Source organism: Xiphophorus maculatus, chromosome 11 (assembly GCF_002775205.1).
Source record: "Xiphophorus maculatus strain JP 163 A chromosome 11, X_maculatus-5.0-male, whole genome shotgun sequence".
Taxonomy (NCBI): Eukaryota; Metazoa; Chordata; class Actinopteri; order Cyprinodontiformes; family Poeciliidae; genus Xiphophorus; species Xiphophorus maculatus.
In genome coordinates this window covers 29,344,629-29,357,388 of record NC_036453.1, presented here as the reverse complement: position 1 = coordinate 29,357,388, position 12,760 = coordinate 29,344,629, and the positions used below count along the sequence as shown (strand labels likewise).

At 39.1% G+C, this 12,760-nt stretch overlaps 1 protein-coding gene across 2 annotated transcripts in view; it reads right to left on the bottom strand.

Moving 5' to 3' along the window:
- LOC102230862 (protocadherin-16-like) overlaps positions 1-12,760 on the bottom strand; it is an 88,440-nt gene that overhangs the window by 67,883 nt on the left and 7,797 nt on the right. The window contains exons 2-4 of one of the 2 annotated variants that reach the window (XM_023342050.1): positions 3,126-3,965; positions 2,839-3,036; positions 1,790-2,563 (exon numbers count right to left, since the gene is read on the bottom strand). The exons of the other annotated variant lie outside the window; for it this stretch is intronic. Of the exons in view, the coding sequence (XP_023197818.1) occupies positions 1,790-2,563; positions 2,839-3,036; positions 3,126-3,947 (1,794 nt within the window). The 5' untranslated portion in view covers positions 3,948-3,965. The remainder of the gene's footprint in view (positions 1-1,789; positions 2,564-2,838; positions 3,037-3,125; positions 3,966-12,760) is intronic. 2 annotated transcript variants of the gene reach the window in all.

Sequence of the window (12,760 nt, the reverse complement as noted above, 5' to 3'; positions counted from 1 at the left end):
TAAGAAAACCTGGAACCGAACCATAATCAACACAAGAACAGCATAACCTCTACATTTTTTTGATAACACATTTCCTTGCTTAGATATTAAATATTGGCTAGCTTACCCTGTTTAATATAACCGCCCAAACCCCAGACCAAGCCAGCCAAGCCAGCATGATAATTTAAAACTCCAAACACTGATTGTTATCTTCTATAAATATTGGTACAATTCTGAGAACAGTCCACATTTGTCTTGACTCCCGGGAACGTGACAATAGCTCACAACAGGATTGCCTATTTCAAATAACATCCCACAAAAAAGTAAACTGAGGTGACCCAGATCTTCAATTTGTCCTTAACTGACAGAACAGGATATTGAATGCTCCAAAATTACACAATTAACAATAACTGTACAGTTTTTGAAAAAAAGCAGAAAAAAAAGATTTATTAGGCTGTAGTACTGCCTGTAACATCATGTGTAAGCATCTGTGTCTCTTCTAAGCAGCCAAATATTCCACTAACTGAAAAAAGAAATTTAACATTAGCTGCCGTTATGCTGCAAATCACAACTCTTGCAGGGAGACTCTTATTCAGAGACTCCTGGCCTGGTCACACCAAGAAAAAGGAAACCCTGAAAAACGTGTTGGAATGAGCACATGAAATCTTAGTCATACTGCAGTCTACTGGAAAAACCACCCATAATGTCTGGCATAGGATTACATCAGAGCCTAATGCCAAAATATCTTCTGGCTAGGAGGGATAGATGGTTGCAACAGCTAGATTGGGGGACCACATGATTTATGTGAGAATTATATAAATTCAGCAGACTGGCTATCACAACTACAGAGTTGATATCAAGTATGCTGTGCATTGGCAGAGCAGGCCAGTAAACTGATTTCCACAGACACCATTTGTGAAAGCAACCAAAACAAATGTAAACAAAAAAACTACTTCACTTCTAGTTCAAATAGTTTGATCAGTAGATCAGAACATTTTATGTGAATGCAGTCCAACAAGTACGGCTTCTTTAAATATCTTGAGCATTAGTAATAACTTCCATTCTTGATTTCCTTTCCCTTTGCTTCTCAGAGGAGCAAACCCAACCTGTAAAAACAGATGGTCTAAACAGTTCATGATGCAACATTAAGACCTTGCTGGAAACAAACAGGCAGACTTGAGCTTTCATTTCTCACAGAAGTTCTCCTATTATACATGAGCTGCTGGAATTGTGATGAAAGGAAGGCAAGAAAATCTCCAGCGAGATAACGGACACATACTTAGAGTTCACTGTATGCAGCTGGATTGGATGCCATGGTTACCCCATGGGGTTAGAGAAGGGACATACAAGTACTGAGTAAATCTGCTTGCAGTAGCTTCAGGAATTCAGTTAAGGTTTCACTCCCTTGTCTTTCTTAATGGCTTTTCTTTCTTCCTTTTATAAATCTTTTCCTCCTAAAATAGCTGCTGAATGAATAATTTAGACCTTAGACATAGAGCATTCTCTTAAACAACCTTTGAACCTGAGCTTTATAATTGTGTTTTACTTTATATACAAGTGTGAGTTCCAGACTGCTTTAAATTCATGTATAAATCAGGCTTTTGTATTAGATATAAATGTCAAGAATATGGTGCGAGAGAAAGGACAAACTTAACAAAAAGATAAGAGCACAAGGGAGACATTTATGCTAGGCCTTTTTACCTTTATAAGTAGGACAATATTATATTGGTGAGACTAAACGTAATGTAAACTTGTAGGTAAGATAGCAAAATTGCCCAAGGGGTCAAAGTACACTTCTTGCTTTTCTTACCTCTAAGAAGCATGTTCCAGCTGAGGTGTTCTCCTTGATTGAAGCATTGTAGAAACTCTTGGAAAACACAGGCGTGTTATCATTAACGTCCTGTAGCACAATATCTACCTTCACTGTGGAAGACAGTGGCGGTCGGCCACCATCCATTGCAACAACAGTTACACTCGGGGTTGGCTCTGATTCAAAGTCAAGAGCTGTTGCTGTGGTGATTATCCCCGTTATTGGATCAATTGAAAACCAATCAGAGCGAGAGTTTTTACCCTTTAGCAAGCTGTACCGCACATCTCCATTGGGACCCTGGTCCTTGTCCCTGGCCGTTACCTGAAGAACAAACGATCCTGGGTAGACCACCTCAGGAATGGTTTGTCTGTAGGCCTGCTGGTCAAACAGTGGAGGGTTGTCATTGACATCTGTCACCTGGATAGTGAAAGATGACTCTGCTCTAAGGGGAGGTGTGCCTGAGTCTGTGGCCATCACCCTGAGATCATAGGAATCCCGCTCCTCTCTGTCCAAGATCTGGTCCACATATATCAGGTAAATTATGCTGTCTTTGGTTGTTAGAGCAAATTTCCCATCGCCCCCCTCCAGGGAGACATTGACATTCGCATACTCTCCATAGTCTGGATCAGTGACAGAAATCCGAGCTACATACTGGCCTGGTTGGGCTCCTTCTGAGATTCTCGGGGAGCCATCCTCACTGAGGAAGATGATAGTCATGGTAGGCTGGTTGTCATTGAAATCACGGACATGAATTGTCACAAATGCATTGGTGACCTGGGAAGATGTAAAAGCACAATCAAAATCTTTCCTCACAATTGTTTGTTTTTTTGTTTGCTTTTATAGAACCATTAAACTACCGCTACATTGCTATACTCTACAGTCGCTTTGTTTTTGCCACAAAATTGCAAAATAAATCAGCAAAAACGCGTCACTATTTTTTATCACTTATATGCAAAAATGTCATCAATAACCATCTGCATTTTTACCTACAATAAAAATTGTCCATTGTACCTAATGCTCAATGCAGTGGATAGCTGTGATGGAATTACCTCAGGCTGGCTAGCATTATCTTTGGCCTGTACCACCAGCTCATGGACTCTCTTCAGCTCAAAGTCCAGTGGTTTATTGAGAGTGATGACTCCTGACTTAAGATCAATGACAAAGTAACGGTCAGGATCACTCTGGCGACGGTTGATTTCATAAAGGACCAAACCATTATCACCTTCATCTTCATCAGTTGCAAACACCTGCAAACACAAAGAAGGTCAAACATTAAAGCAGCCCTGTCCACCTAGTTTAAGTCAACAGCCAAGACACTAAAAAGACTTGAACTGACCTGTAAAATGCTACTCCCTTGTGGAAGATTTTCAGAGATGATTGCATGGTATCTGCTCTGATTAAAGACTGGTGCATGGTCATTGATGTCCGTCACTGTCACTTCTAGAGTCATAGATCCTATCCTTCTTGGTGAGCCTCCATCAAAGCCCTCTATCACCAGGGTGTACGATGAGCGCTTCTCTCTGTCCAGCAGTCCATTGACCACCAAGTCTAGATAGAGAACCTTGTTTGCACCCCTCTTGGTCTCAAGTCTAAATGTTTGGCCAACATTGCCCTCGCGAATAGTATAGCCTTGGGTAGTCAGCTGATCCTTGTCAGCATCAGTGGCAGGATCCAGGGAAAATCTTGTCCCAACTGCTGTGTGTTCTGGGATTTTCAGAACAGATTTCTTTTTGGGGAACACAGGTGCATGGTCATTGACATCGTTAACGGTGATAGACACCTGAATAGTTGTGCCAGTCATTGTCACCGCAATGAAGTTATAGTGGTCTCTCTCCTCTCGGTCCAAGCTGCGTGCAGTGGTAATGATGCCAGTGGTCTCATCAATGTGAAGGTCGCTGCCGACGCCTGTGCCCTCATGGTCAGAGATGAAGTAAAGAGTCGCTGTTTCACCGGGTGGTAGCCCTGCACTGATGTCACCAACAATGGTCCCTGCTGGCTGCCCTTCATCCAGCTGGAGTTCTAGTGCTCCATAAACAAGTGTTGATCGAAATAGGATAATGAAAATATAACAAAGGAGCTTCTGTTGGCCAATGCTTGAAAGCAGACAGGGTCTGCCGACCTGAGCCCTGCGTCTAGACCCTTTACTTGTTTTTGGCATGGCTGGCGTCTGTTATACCTAGAAGGAAAGAGAAGAGAAATGTATATAAGCACATGTTTTTAAGAAATGTTTGCACTTTAATTTATTTTGATTTCATTTTAAAACATCTTGGAAAATTTGCTGAGCTCTTTCAGCACAGAAAGAAATAAAAATGTTCCATATTTCAAACTTCAGAATGGATTCTAAATCCTCGGTTGACAGTGCGCTAACACTTTTACAGTCCAGAACAAATATTAAAGATGTTTCCTGATGAATTTCAGCTTCTTTTTCTCATGAAGAGAACAAATATAATGTTAGGTAAGAACTCTTCAGCATTGTCACTGAGGCTTTGAAAAACGCATAAAAATGGAAATCTAACTCCGTCCAGGATCCACACAAGCTTCAACCACATTGAGAACAGAGCCATAAAGTATATTTATCTTGAGGATGGCCTTTTTTTCTTGCTGGGTGAGAACATGGTGAAGTATCTACTACATCACACGATGACATCCAGAGGGATATTTAGGATGTTAATGAGGTTTTCCCAGCCATTCCATCCAACACGTTAGAAATGTTATCCTGTAGCAGCTTCAGTAATTGGAGAAAAACAACCATTTAAAATACAAAAATAACAACTTAATCACTGCATTTAAGTAAACCAATCTATAAAAGATGAGTACACCCATAAAAATAACATCCTTCATGTCTAAATGGCAGCTCTATCTCATTAGTCAAAAACTTTTATCAGAAACTACATGCAGAAGTGTGATTTTGGTTTTTGAGGCGTGCCAGAGCCTTGGACGTGTCTTCCTGTTTGGCACATGGACAAATAGTTCACTACAATGCTTCAAAAACACTATCAAAAACTCACCTTACACTCAGCTTTGCAGCAGTAAATAATTAAAGCCACCATCTGGAGCTTCCAGCAAGTTAAAACAAACACCAATAATTATTTGCAAATGGCAGTGACCCGGCTTTGACACACATACAGTGTTTTTACACACTATCATAAAATTAAGAACAAAAATACCCTCATAAGTCTATGAAAAGTCTATAGATGTTTAAAGCAGCTTTCATTAGATGGATGCATAGTCTTACCCTTGATGAGGTCTACAAATATTTAGATTACCTTCTAAATTATGTTTACATATGCTACGCCTGTATTTATAGACTGAAATTTATCAAGCATGAAACTGCTTAAAACATCCTGCAACAGGGAGATCCATCAAGGTGTCAAATAATTCCTTCATAAAAACTGCGCGACCACAAAAGGGTGCAGCTTTAAAAATATTCTACATTAATCTGAACATCAACACTCTCTGGGAAGTGAAGGAGTCCTGCTTCTACCAGGAATATTTTACAAAAAAACTCTCCAGGAAAACAGCAGTAGCAGACTAAAATGGGAATTATAAGTGGTGGGTGTTGGCCCACGTTGGCCAGCCATATTCACCCCAGATAATCACTCCCAAAGCGTGTGCATAATCCGGACAGTAGGAATGTCTTGCAGCCTCAAAGCAAAAGCCAGGCTGGTACTAGCTGGAGTATTTGCTCGTACATTATTCTGAAATACCCACATAAATTGTTTTTTAGCACAATTACCACAATTACCAAGAGGATACACAATATCAGAGTGTTCATTTCAGTTCCAGATAAGGATTAAGTACTTCTAAGCTGAGGAAAAGTTTCCAAGAAAGTTTCAGAAAAGTACATGGTAAGATGTAGCAAAGTACCTCAGTAACAGTAAAGTAACTTGAAAGAATGGCTTGTATGTGCCACCACATAAAACACACAATAGAAAAGTAAGAAGAATTATTTTTAAGTTACTTAGTAATAGCTCCTTAAAGAGAAGTCAGAATCATTTAAAATTAAATGATTTGATGGAGTGTAATTGCACCCCTCCAAATTTATGCATTTTTAGCACCAACAGTTTCAGTCATGGGAGATAAAATTGGCATACAGTGGAATATTTTTCTGTGGTTCTTCAAAGCTAATAATGGCTCACTGTCTCCCTGTAAAAAATAATCTTCTTATTGATTTTACATGGATCCTAAAAGACTGCTTTGAATACAAAAAGAGCAAAAAAGAATACAAGACATCATTTTATATCTAATGAATCCTACTGATATCTTGCTAGTCTTCCTCCCCAACATCCTACAGTAGTTTATGTGGGCTTTGGGGAGGAAAGATTAATAAAGGCTATAGCTCCACTGGGACAGACAGAGGGACACTGATACTGACCCCTTCCAATGCAGTCAATGACCCTTACATCTGGTCCACACGGCTGCTCTGGACAGTTGCTGCACTCCTACACAAGAAAGGAGCTCAGAGCTTAGACTGTTCACAACTCGTGCAATTGCTTCACATGCTTGCTTGCTCGCTATGTGCAAAAGCAATGATGGCAACATTTGCATGCGTACAGATGAGCATGTCTTAAGCAAGAGTGGGAGGAAAAAGAGAAGCTGAAAGAAGATCTGTGAGAGACACAATTAGGGGTGTATTTATGAAGTCTTTCAAGTCCGCCGCTGACTGGGGAAACTCAGAGTCAGAGCTCAGGCCTTGTGAGACCTAGCTCTGATGAAATTAACCCACAGCACTGAACAATCAACCGAGTGGGAGGAAAAGGTAAAGAAAAGAACAAAGAAAACAAGTGGAAAAACTGGATGCAGGACAAAACAGAAAAAGGAGTGATTACAGTTTGTTTTGGCCTGACAGCCTTATTGTCTTTAGGGACCACAGAGCTGTGCAAGGCAATCCTTTTGTTAGAAAAAAAAATCTAAAAGGGTATTTTCCAAAATGTGTTTGTGCACACACTTTTTTAACATCCTCAATTTCTCCCTTGTTGCTTTGCGAGTGTCAGTAAAAGGTTATATTTGAGAACATATCACATGACTGCAATTTGTCACTGTCAATGAGCAGTCGGACAATGACATCATTCCCCCTTTTGACACGTACTATAATACACTTGTGTTTACTCTGGAAAACATGATCTGATGAGACACAGAGTGAACAAAGGCTCGAAGCTCACATTGGTTTAAACAGTGGAGTCAAAGTTTAGCACTTGATTTACACCCTCTAGTGGTACTCTTTAATTTTTCTGCAACCTATAAAAGTTTACATCAATAATTTAAGGTAGGGTGTGAAGAAGTACATGATGCCTAAGTTCAAACTTGAATTTGTGGTGTGTTGGGATTTTGTATGCCCATGACATCTGCATGCAAATTCATGTGCGACCACCCCCCCCCCCCCCCCCCCCCCCCCCCTCAATAAGGCCAACCGCTGAGGGCTCCATGCAGTCTCAGCCACATTATATCTGGCAGTGCTCCTCCATAATCTGCCTTCGCCGCCGCGTGCAACCCTCAAAGCCTTAAATACATCCTCCACTCTAAAGTGCTGTTACTAAATATTAGCAAACCATACTGTTTTCACTACGAGGCCATCTAAAAACACTGCCGTTTTTCCTGTCGTATCTCAGTAGTCAGGAACAGCTTCATCTCCCTTTTACCCCAAAATGTTCACTCCACCTCCTTTTTTTCCGCCAGTCCCCTCTAATTGATTTAACAGATTTTGCTGGGCACGGCACAGCTACCCCACAGCCAAGTTAAACTGGACGCAAAGTCACAAAGATGGCCTCTTCAGTTCCGATCTTTCCTTGCCTGGTTGCTTTGGTTTCAATAGTACAGCATGCAGTTTTATTCAGCTAGTTCCACAATTGCTGAGAGGACTGGCTCTCCCTCTAAATATTCCAGTTCTTTAGATGTTTTTTGTGATAACTACAACAAGCAGTAACCAAACATAGAGAGATGGTGAAGTGAAAAACACAACAAAATGATGGGAAAATATGTTCTAAAGACCTAAAAAGCAGAAATTTGATTCAAAACTTTAAGTATTCATACTTATTAAACATTTTAAGAATTTGCTAAATTGCATCTACAAACTGATTTATAGTCCAAAAAAGTTTTATTTGACACAGCACAAATTATAGTACAACCGTTTAGTAGAATTTTAAACAAATAAAAGATACATATTGCACAAATTTGTATTTTTACTTTTACTAATAACTACTCATTGTCATCATATGCACATCTTAGCACCTTTGACAATTTATAGTGTAATATTTTTACCTCGCTCTTTGCTGCAGGATAGCTCAAGCTCAGCTAGATTGGATAGATAGTATTTATAAACAGCAACTTTTCATGTCTGGCCAAAATATTCTCAATTGGATTTATTTCTGAACTTTAACAGGACTATTGTAAGATGTAATGATTTGATCTGAACCATTTCATTAATACTCTGGTAGTATGCTTCAGGTCTGTATAGGCTTCTGCAGGAAGGTGAACTTCCACCACAGTCAAAAGTCTTCTACAGCTTTAGTAACAGGTTTTTAAATCTGTCCACTTACTTTATTAGTTTTCCAGTTCCTTCTAAGTATAATAGTCCCCACAGAATGATGCCTCCCCCACCATTGTTTTCACGTGGTCAAAATGTCTTCAGGGTATTGTACAGTGTTTTTTCTTTTTCACACAAACACAGCATTTTAAATGTAAATCTAAAGAATCAATTTTAGTCTATTCTGACCAGACAATTCTTACAAATATCTTTATGATGCACAGGGCTTCACAGAATAAATGTATTTTATACAGCAGAAGCCACATGGAATTACTTAACCTCTGAATCCAATAGGTTGCATTTGACTGTAGTTGATGGGTGTCAGACTAGAAGTGACAAAAGCTTTTTTTAAAAAAACAAAAAAGAAAATGTAATCGTTAAGCAATTTGAAAACCAAGTGTACTTTTCTTTCGGCTCTGTAATTATGTGCTACTTTGTGTCAGTTGTCCCGATAAAATACATAAATGTGTGTGTGGCTTTAATGTGAGAAATGTATAAGAAGTCTAATGAGTATGAATGTTCCTGCTAAGTTCTGTAGATGTTAAGACATAAAATTTTTCCAATGCAGCCAAAGTACAATGTAAAGAGATCTGAGGTTCCGGTTTTAGTGTCACTTAAAAAGTGTAACAAAAATCTGTTTCTTGACAAGTGTGTGACTGAATGACTGAGGATTTGTGATGCTGTGATGAAACCTGGTGCAGGGTGCTTAAAAGAAAGCTTTGCAATAAAATGGATGGATGAAGCATTCTGTGGGGAAAGGGGGTGGTGGTACATGGTGGAGTGCTTTGCATCTCAGTTTTCATGCGGTTTGGGTTGTGTGTGTACTTAAGGGGTCGACAACCGTGACCCTATCACCTCCTAAGTTGCCTTTTCCTGGATATCTGGATATAGACATCCCATTTCCAACTTCAGCTGTCGCTCTGTACATGCGTATGCATGCGTGTGTGAGTGTATATGAGCATATTTCGCTCTACGTACATACACACACATTTCCTCTAATTACATTTCTACACTAAAGCTGCGTATCAGTTTCAATTTGTTTGCACAATTGGCTTAATTAAAACAGAATCACCCTCAATCTCTGTAGCTGCACACCACCGTCTGGGCAGCTAGACACCGGCTGAAATATACATGCATGTGGAGTACAAAACAGAATAAATATTAATGCAGGAGTGAGTTCAGAGACATGTCATACAACTCGCATACTATAGGCAGGGGAAGTACCTCAGCTGGGAACACAAAGTATCTGGGTCAAGGAGGCAGGAGGAGTCTAAGAAGGTCTGTTTAAATTAATTACTGCTTTCTGGGTAGTTCCACCTCATAGCTCAAGTGGTTCATGTAGTTCAGAGTGATCATTAATTTATTTACCCATTTACTCTGAGGGAGATGTGAAAGTTGACAGATTGTCCAAAGCAAATGTATTTTCTGTAAATCCTATAAGATGCTTGCCATAGTACGTGGTACATTGTTGTGACAAAGTATTTGATTTCTCAAATATTTGTTCTGTTTTTTAGTTTTTGGACACATGTACAGTACAGACCAAAAGTTTGGACACACCTACTAATTCAATGGGTTTTCTTCACTTTCATGACTATTTATAAGGCAAGAAATCCCACTTATTAACCTGACAGGGCACACCCATGAAGTGAAAACCATTTCAGGTGACTACCTCTTGAAGCTCATCAAGAAAATGCAGAGTGTGTGCAAAGCAGTAATCACAGCAAAAGGTTGCTACTTTGAAGAAACTAGAATATAAGGGGTATTTTCAGTTGTTTTACACCTTTTTGTTTAGTGCATATTTCCACATGTGTTATTCATAGTTTTGATGCCTTCAGTGTGAATCTACAATGTCAATAGTCATGAAAATAAAGGAAACTCATTGAATTAAAAGGTGTGTCCAAACTTTTGGTCTGTACTGTATATGTTTCGGTTAACAAAATAACATTTTATTATCAGTCTAAGATGATCTCAGTTTCTAAATGAAGATTTGATCAGGGGAAAGAGCTATCCACAGCCACCTGACCGTATGTGAAAATATAATTGCCTCCCATGTAAAGTCAATAAATAAGTGTAATTGTCACCATGTTTTTGTTTTATTTCATTAGCCACAGCTAGATCTGACCTGACTTTTAAAGTAAATACATTATTAAAATAGAGCCTGTCTGTCAATATCAGGTAGGCTAAAAGATCTCAAGAAGCAACAACTTATACCCTGACTAAACAAATTTAAAAACAAATGAACAAAATCACTGACAAATAGAAGTCTACCAAAGGCAGTTGCCATTTCAAAGGCTTTGGTGACTGGTGATGTATGAATCTCTTTAGCAGTAAGATGTCACCACAACCTGTGACAATGACCATTATTTATTCTCACGGAGATTTCCAAAGAGGAATCCAAACACACAGTGACAAACCAAGTCCCATGAGACAAAATGTCCCAGATTTTACCAGCCAGCCAGGCCAGAAGAAAAAAAAAGTAATAACATGAGAAATAGATAAATATAAAACTACTGCACTGTTTACAAATGTAAAGGCTACACTGCGGTACACTTCAGGAAAACACATGCAGAACTGTCTTGCTGCATCTTGTATTCCTGCTTATTTCAAAAGGTATCCAATATATAAAAGTATTCGGATAGAACAATACGTTCTCAGTTTAAAAACATGGAAATATTTCTTTACAAAATAAAAAACATCTGTTCCAGATGATGGGCTTGCATGCTCCTTCAATGCATAGTAAAATGAGCAAGTAAAGGCTCAGGGGTAAAAACAGCTAAAAAACAGAAGGTACGGTAGAAAAAACACAGCTGGTTGGACAAGCGAAACAGTTTATGGACAGTGGTGACTTTTTTCTTTTATATGCATCCCTCCACCAGAATACCGGAATTAAATGACTGAATGACTCCTAATTGGTATTGCAAAGGAGTACGGAGGCCTGCTGATGAGCCATTTGTTTGAAATAAATTCAAAGTTGAGTCATCTGAAACAGCCAGTCTGTTTAAAGGGTTTAGCTTCTTTTTTCTCAATTTACACAGTGGTAGAAGACTAATGGAGAATCTAGAATACTGTAAAAGGAATTGCAAAGGTGCTTAGTTGAATTATATGATTCCCTTTTATTCTGCTCTTTATAGAATACCCCTGAGAGTATATTAAGCTATTATTTGTCAGTTAATTGACTGGACTATCATGTAGCAAACATGCCGTCTACTGCTTACTAAATATGCATCTCTACCTTTTAAGCACAAACTAAAACTTAAAAAAAAAACATGCAATATCAACAGGTGGCTTTCCTTTGCTTTCCATCCCATGACTTTCCAAACAGCTGACTTCCTCACTTCCTATCTCACAAATAAGAAGGAGTAGGAGTGACCAGTAGTGCTGCTTAACAAGACTGGGACCGCCCAGCATGGAGCGCTGCGGAAAAATCACTCCACATCTTTCTGTCAAGTCATTGTAACCACTGTGAACCACAGGAACAGTAAGACAGAAAAGTTTTGGTAAACTGTATGCTTTTTTTATTCAGTGTACAGGCAATCCATCCATGTTTAATCTCCTAGTCTAGTGAGATGGAGGCATTGTGATACCCATACAACTAAATGATCTAATTTATTTAAAAGTAACAATAACAATAAAAGAAATATTTATACCATAAATCATACCTTGGAGTGCATTTATAGAGAAAGTTTATATGACAGAGAAACTGTATTTTTTGAAGCCTTACTTTTTACAAATTCCAAACAAGCATTTAGGAATTTATGTGTCAGAATTTATCTGACACTAAACAGGGATTCATTTTAACCTCTTGCTTTTTTTCCACAGTAGCAGCCACAGAATCAAAAAAGTTGTTAAACTTGGTCCTCCCGAGGGCACACAAATGCTGTCTCTCGCACACAGACATAAATAACGCAATTGTGAACCATCCATGAAGCCGCAGAGAAAGTGAAAACACAGCTGGGGGTTCTTCACCTTCCTCTTAACCTTTAAGACCAAGTCAAAGTACTGCAGTGCTCCAGAGTGAGGGCTGCTTGAGTATATGTAATACTTGTGTTTTTTATCCACAAAACCATCCAGTGTGTGATAACAATAACTTAGAAAATGCAGAAAGTAACCTGCTGAAAATAATGGATGCCGTCAAGGTGAACCAGCAGCTGCTTTTGACCGTCACTCACCACCCCTCCCCATCCAAGCTCGCTTAATATTCCACAAGGGCAAAGCTGTTGAGTGGAACCATGTCAATGTCGATGTCAAATATTACTGAACCAATGCTGAAGCTCATATATATGTCCTTACAGGGTGTCAAGCAAATCGTTTTGAATTGTATCCTATGGAGGAAAGCATCAACTCTGTATTGTATCAGGGGGGAGGAAAAACCTTGACTGGAAGCAATTAAGCAATGTGGAAGATATTAAAATGTACAATCAACTACCTCATGAGTCAATTTGTTTCAG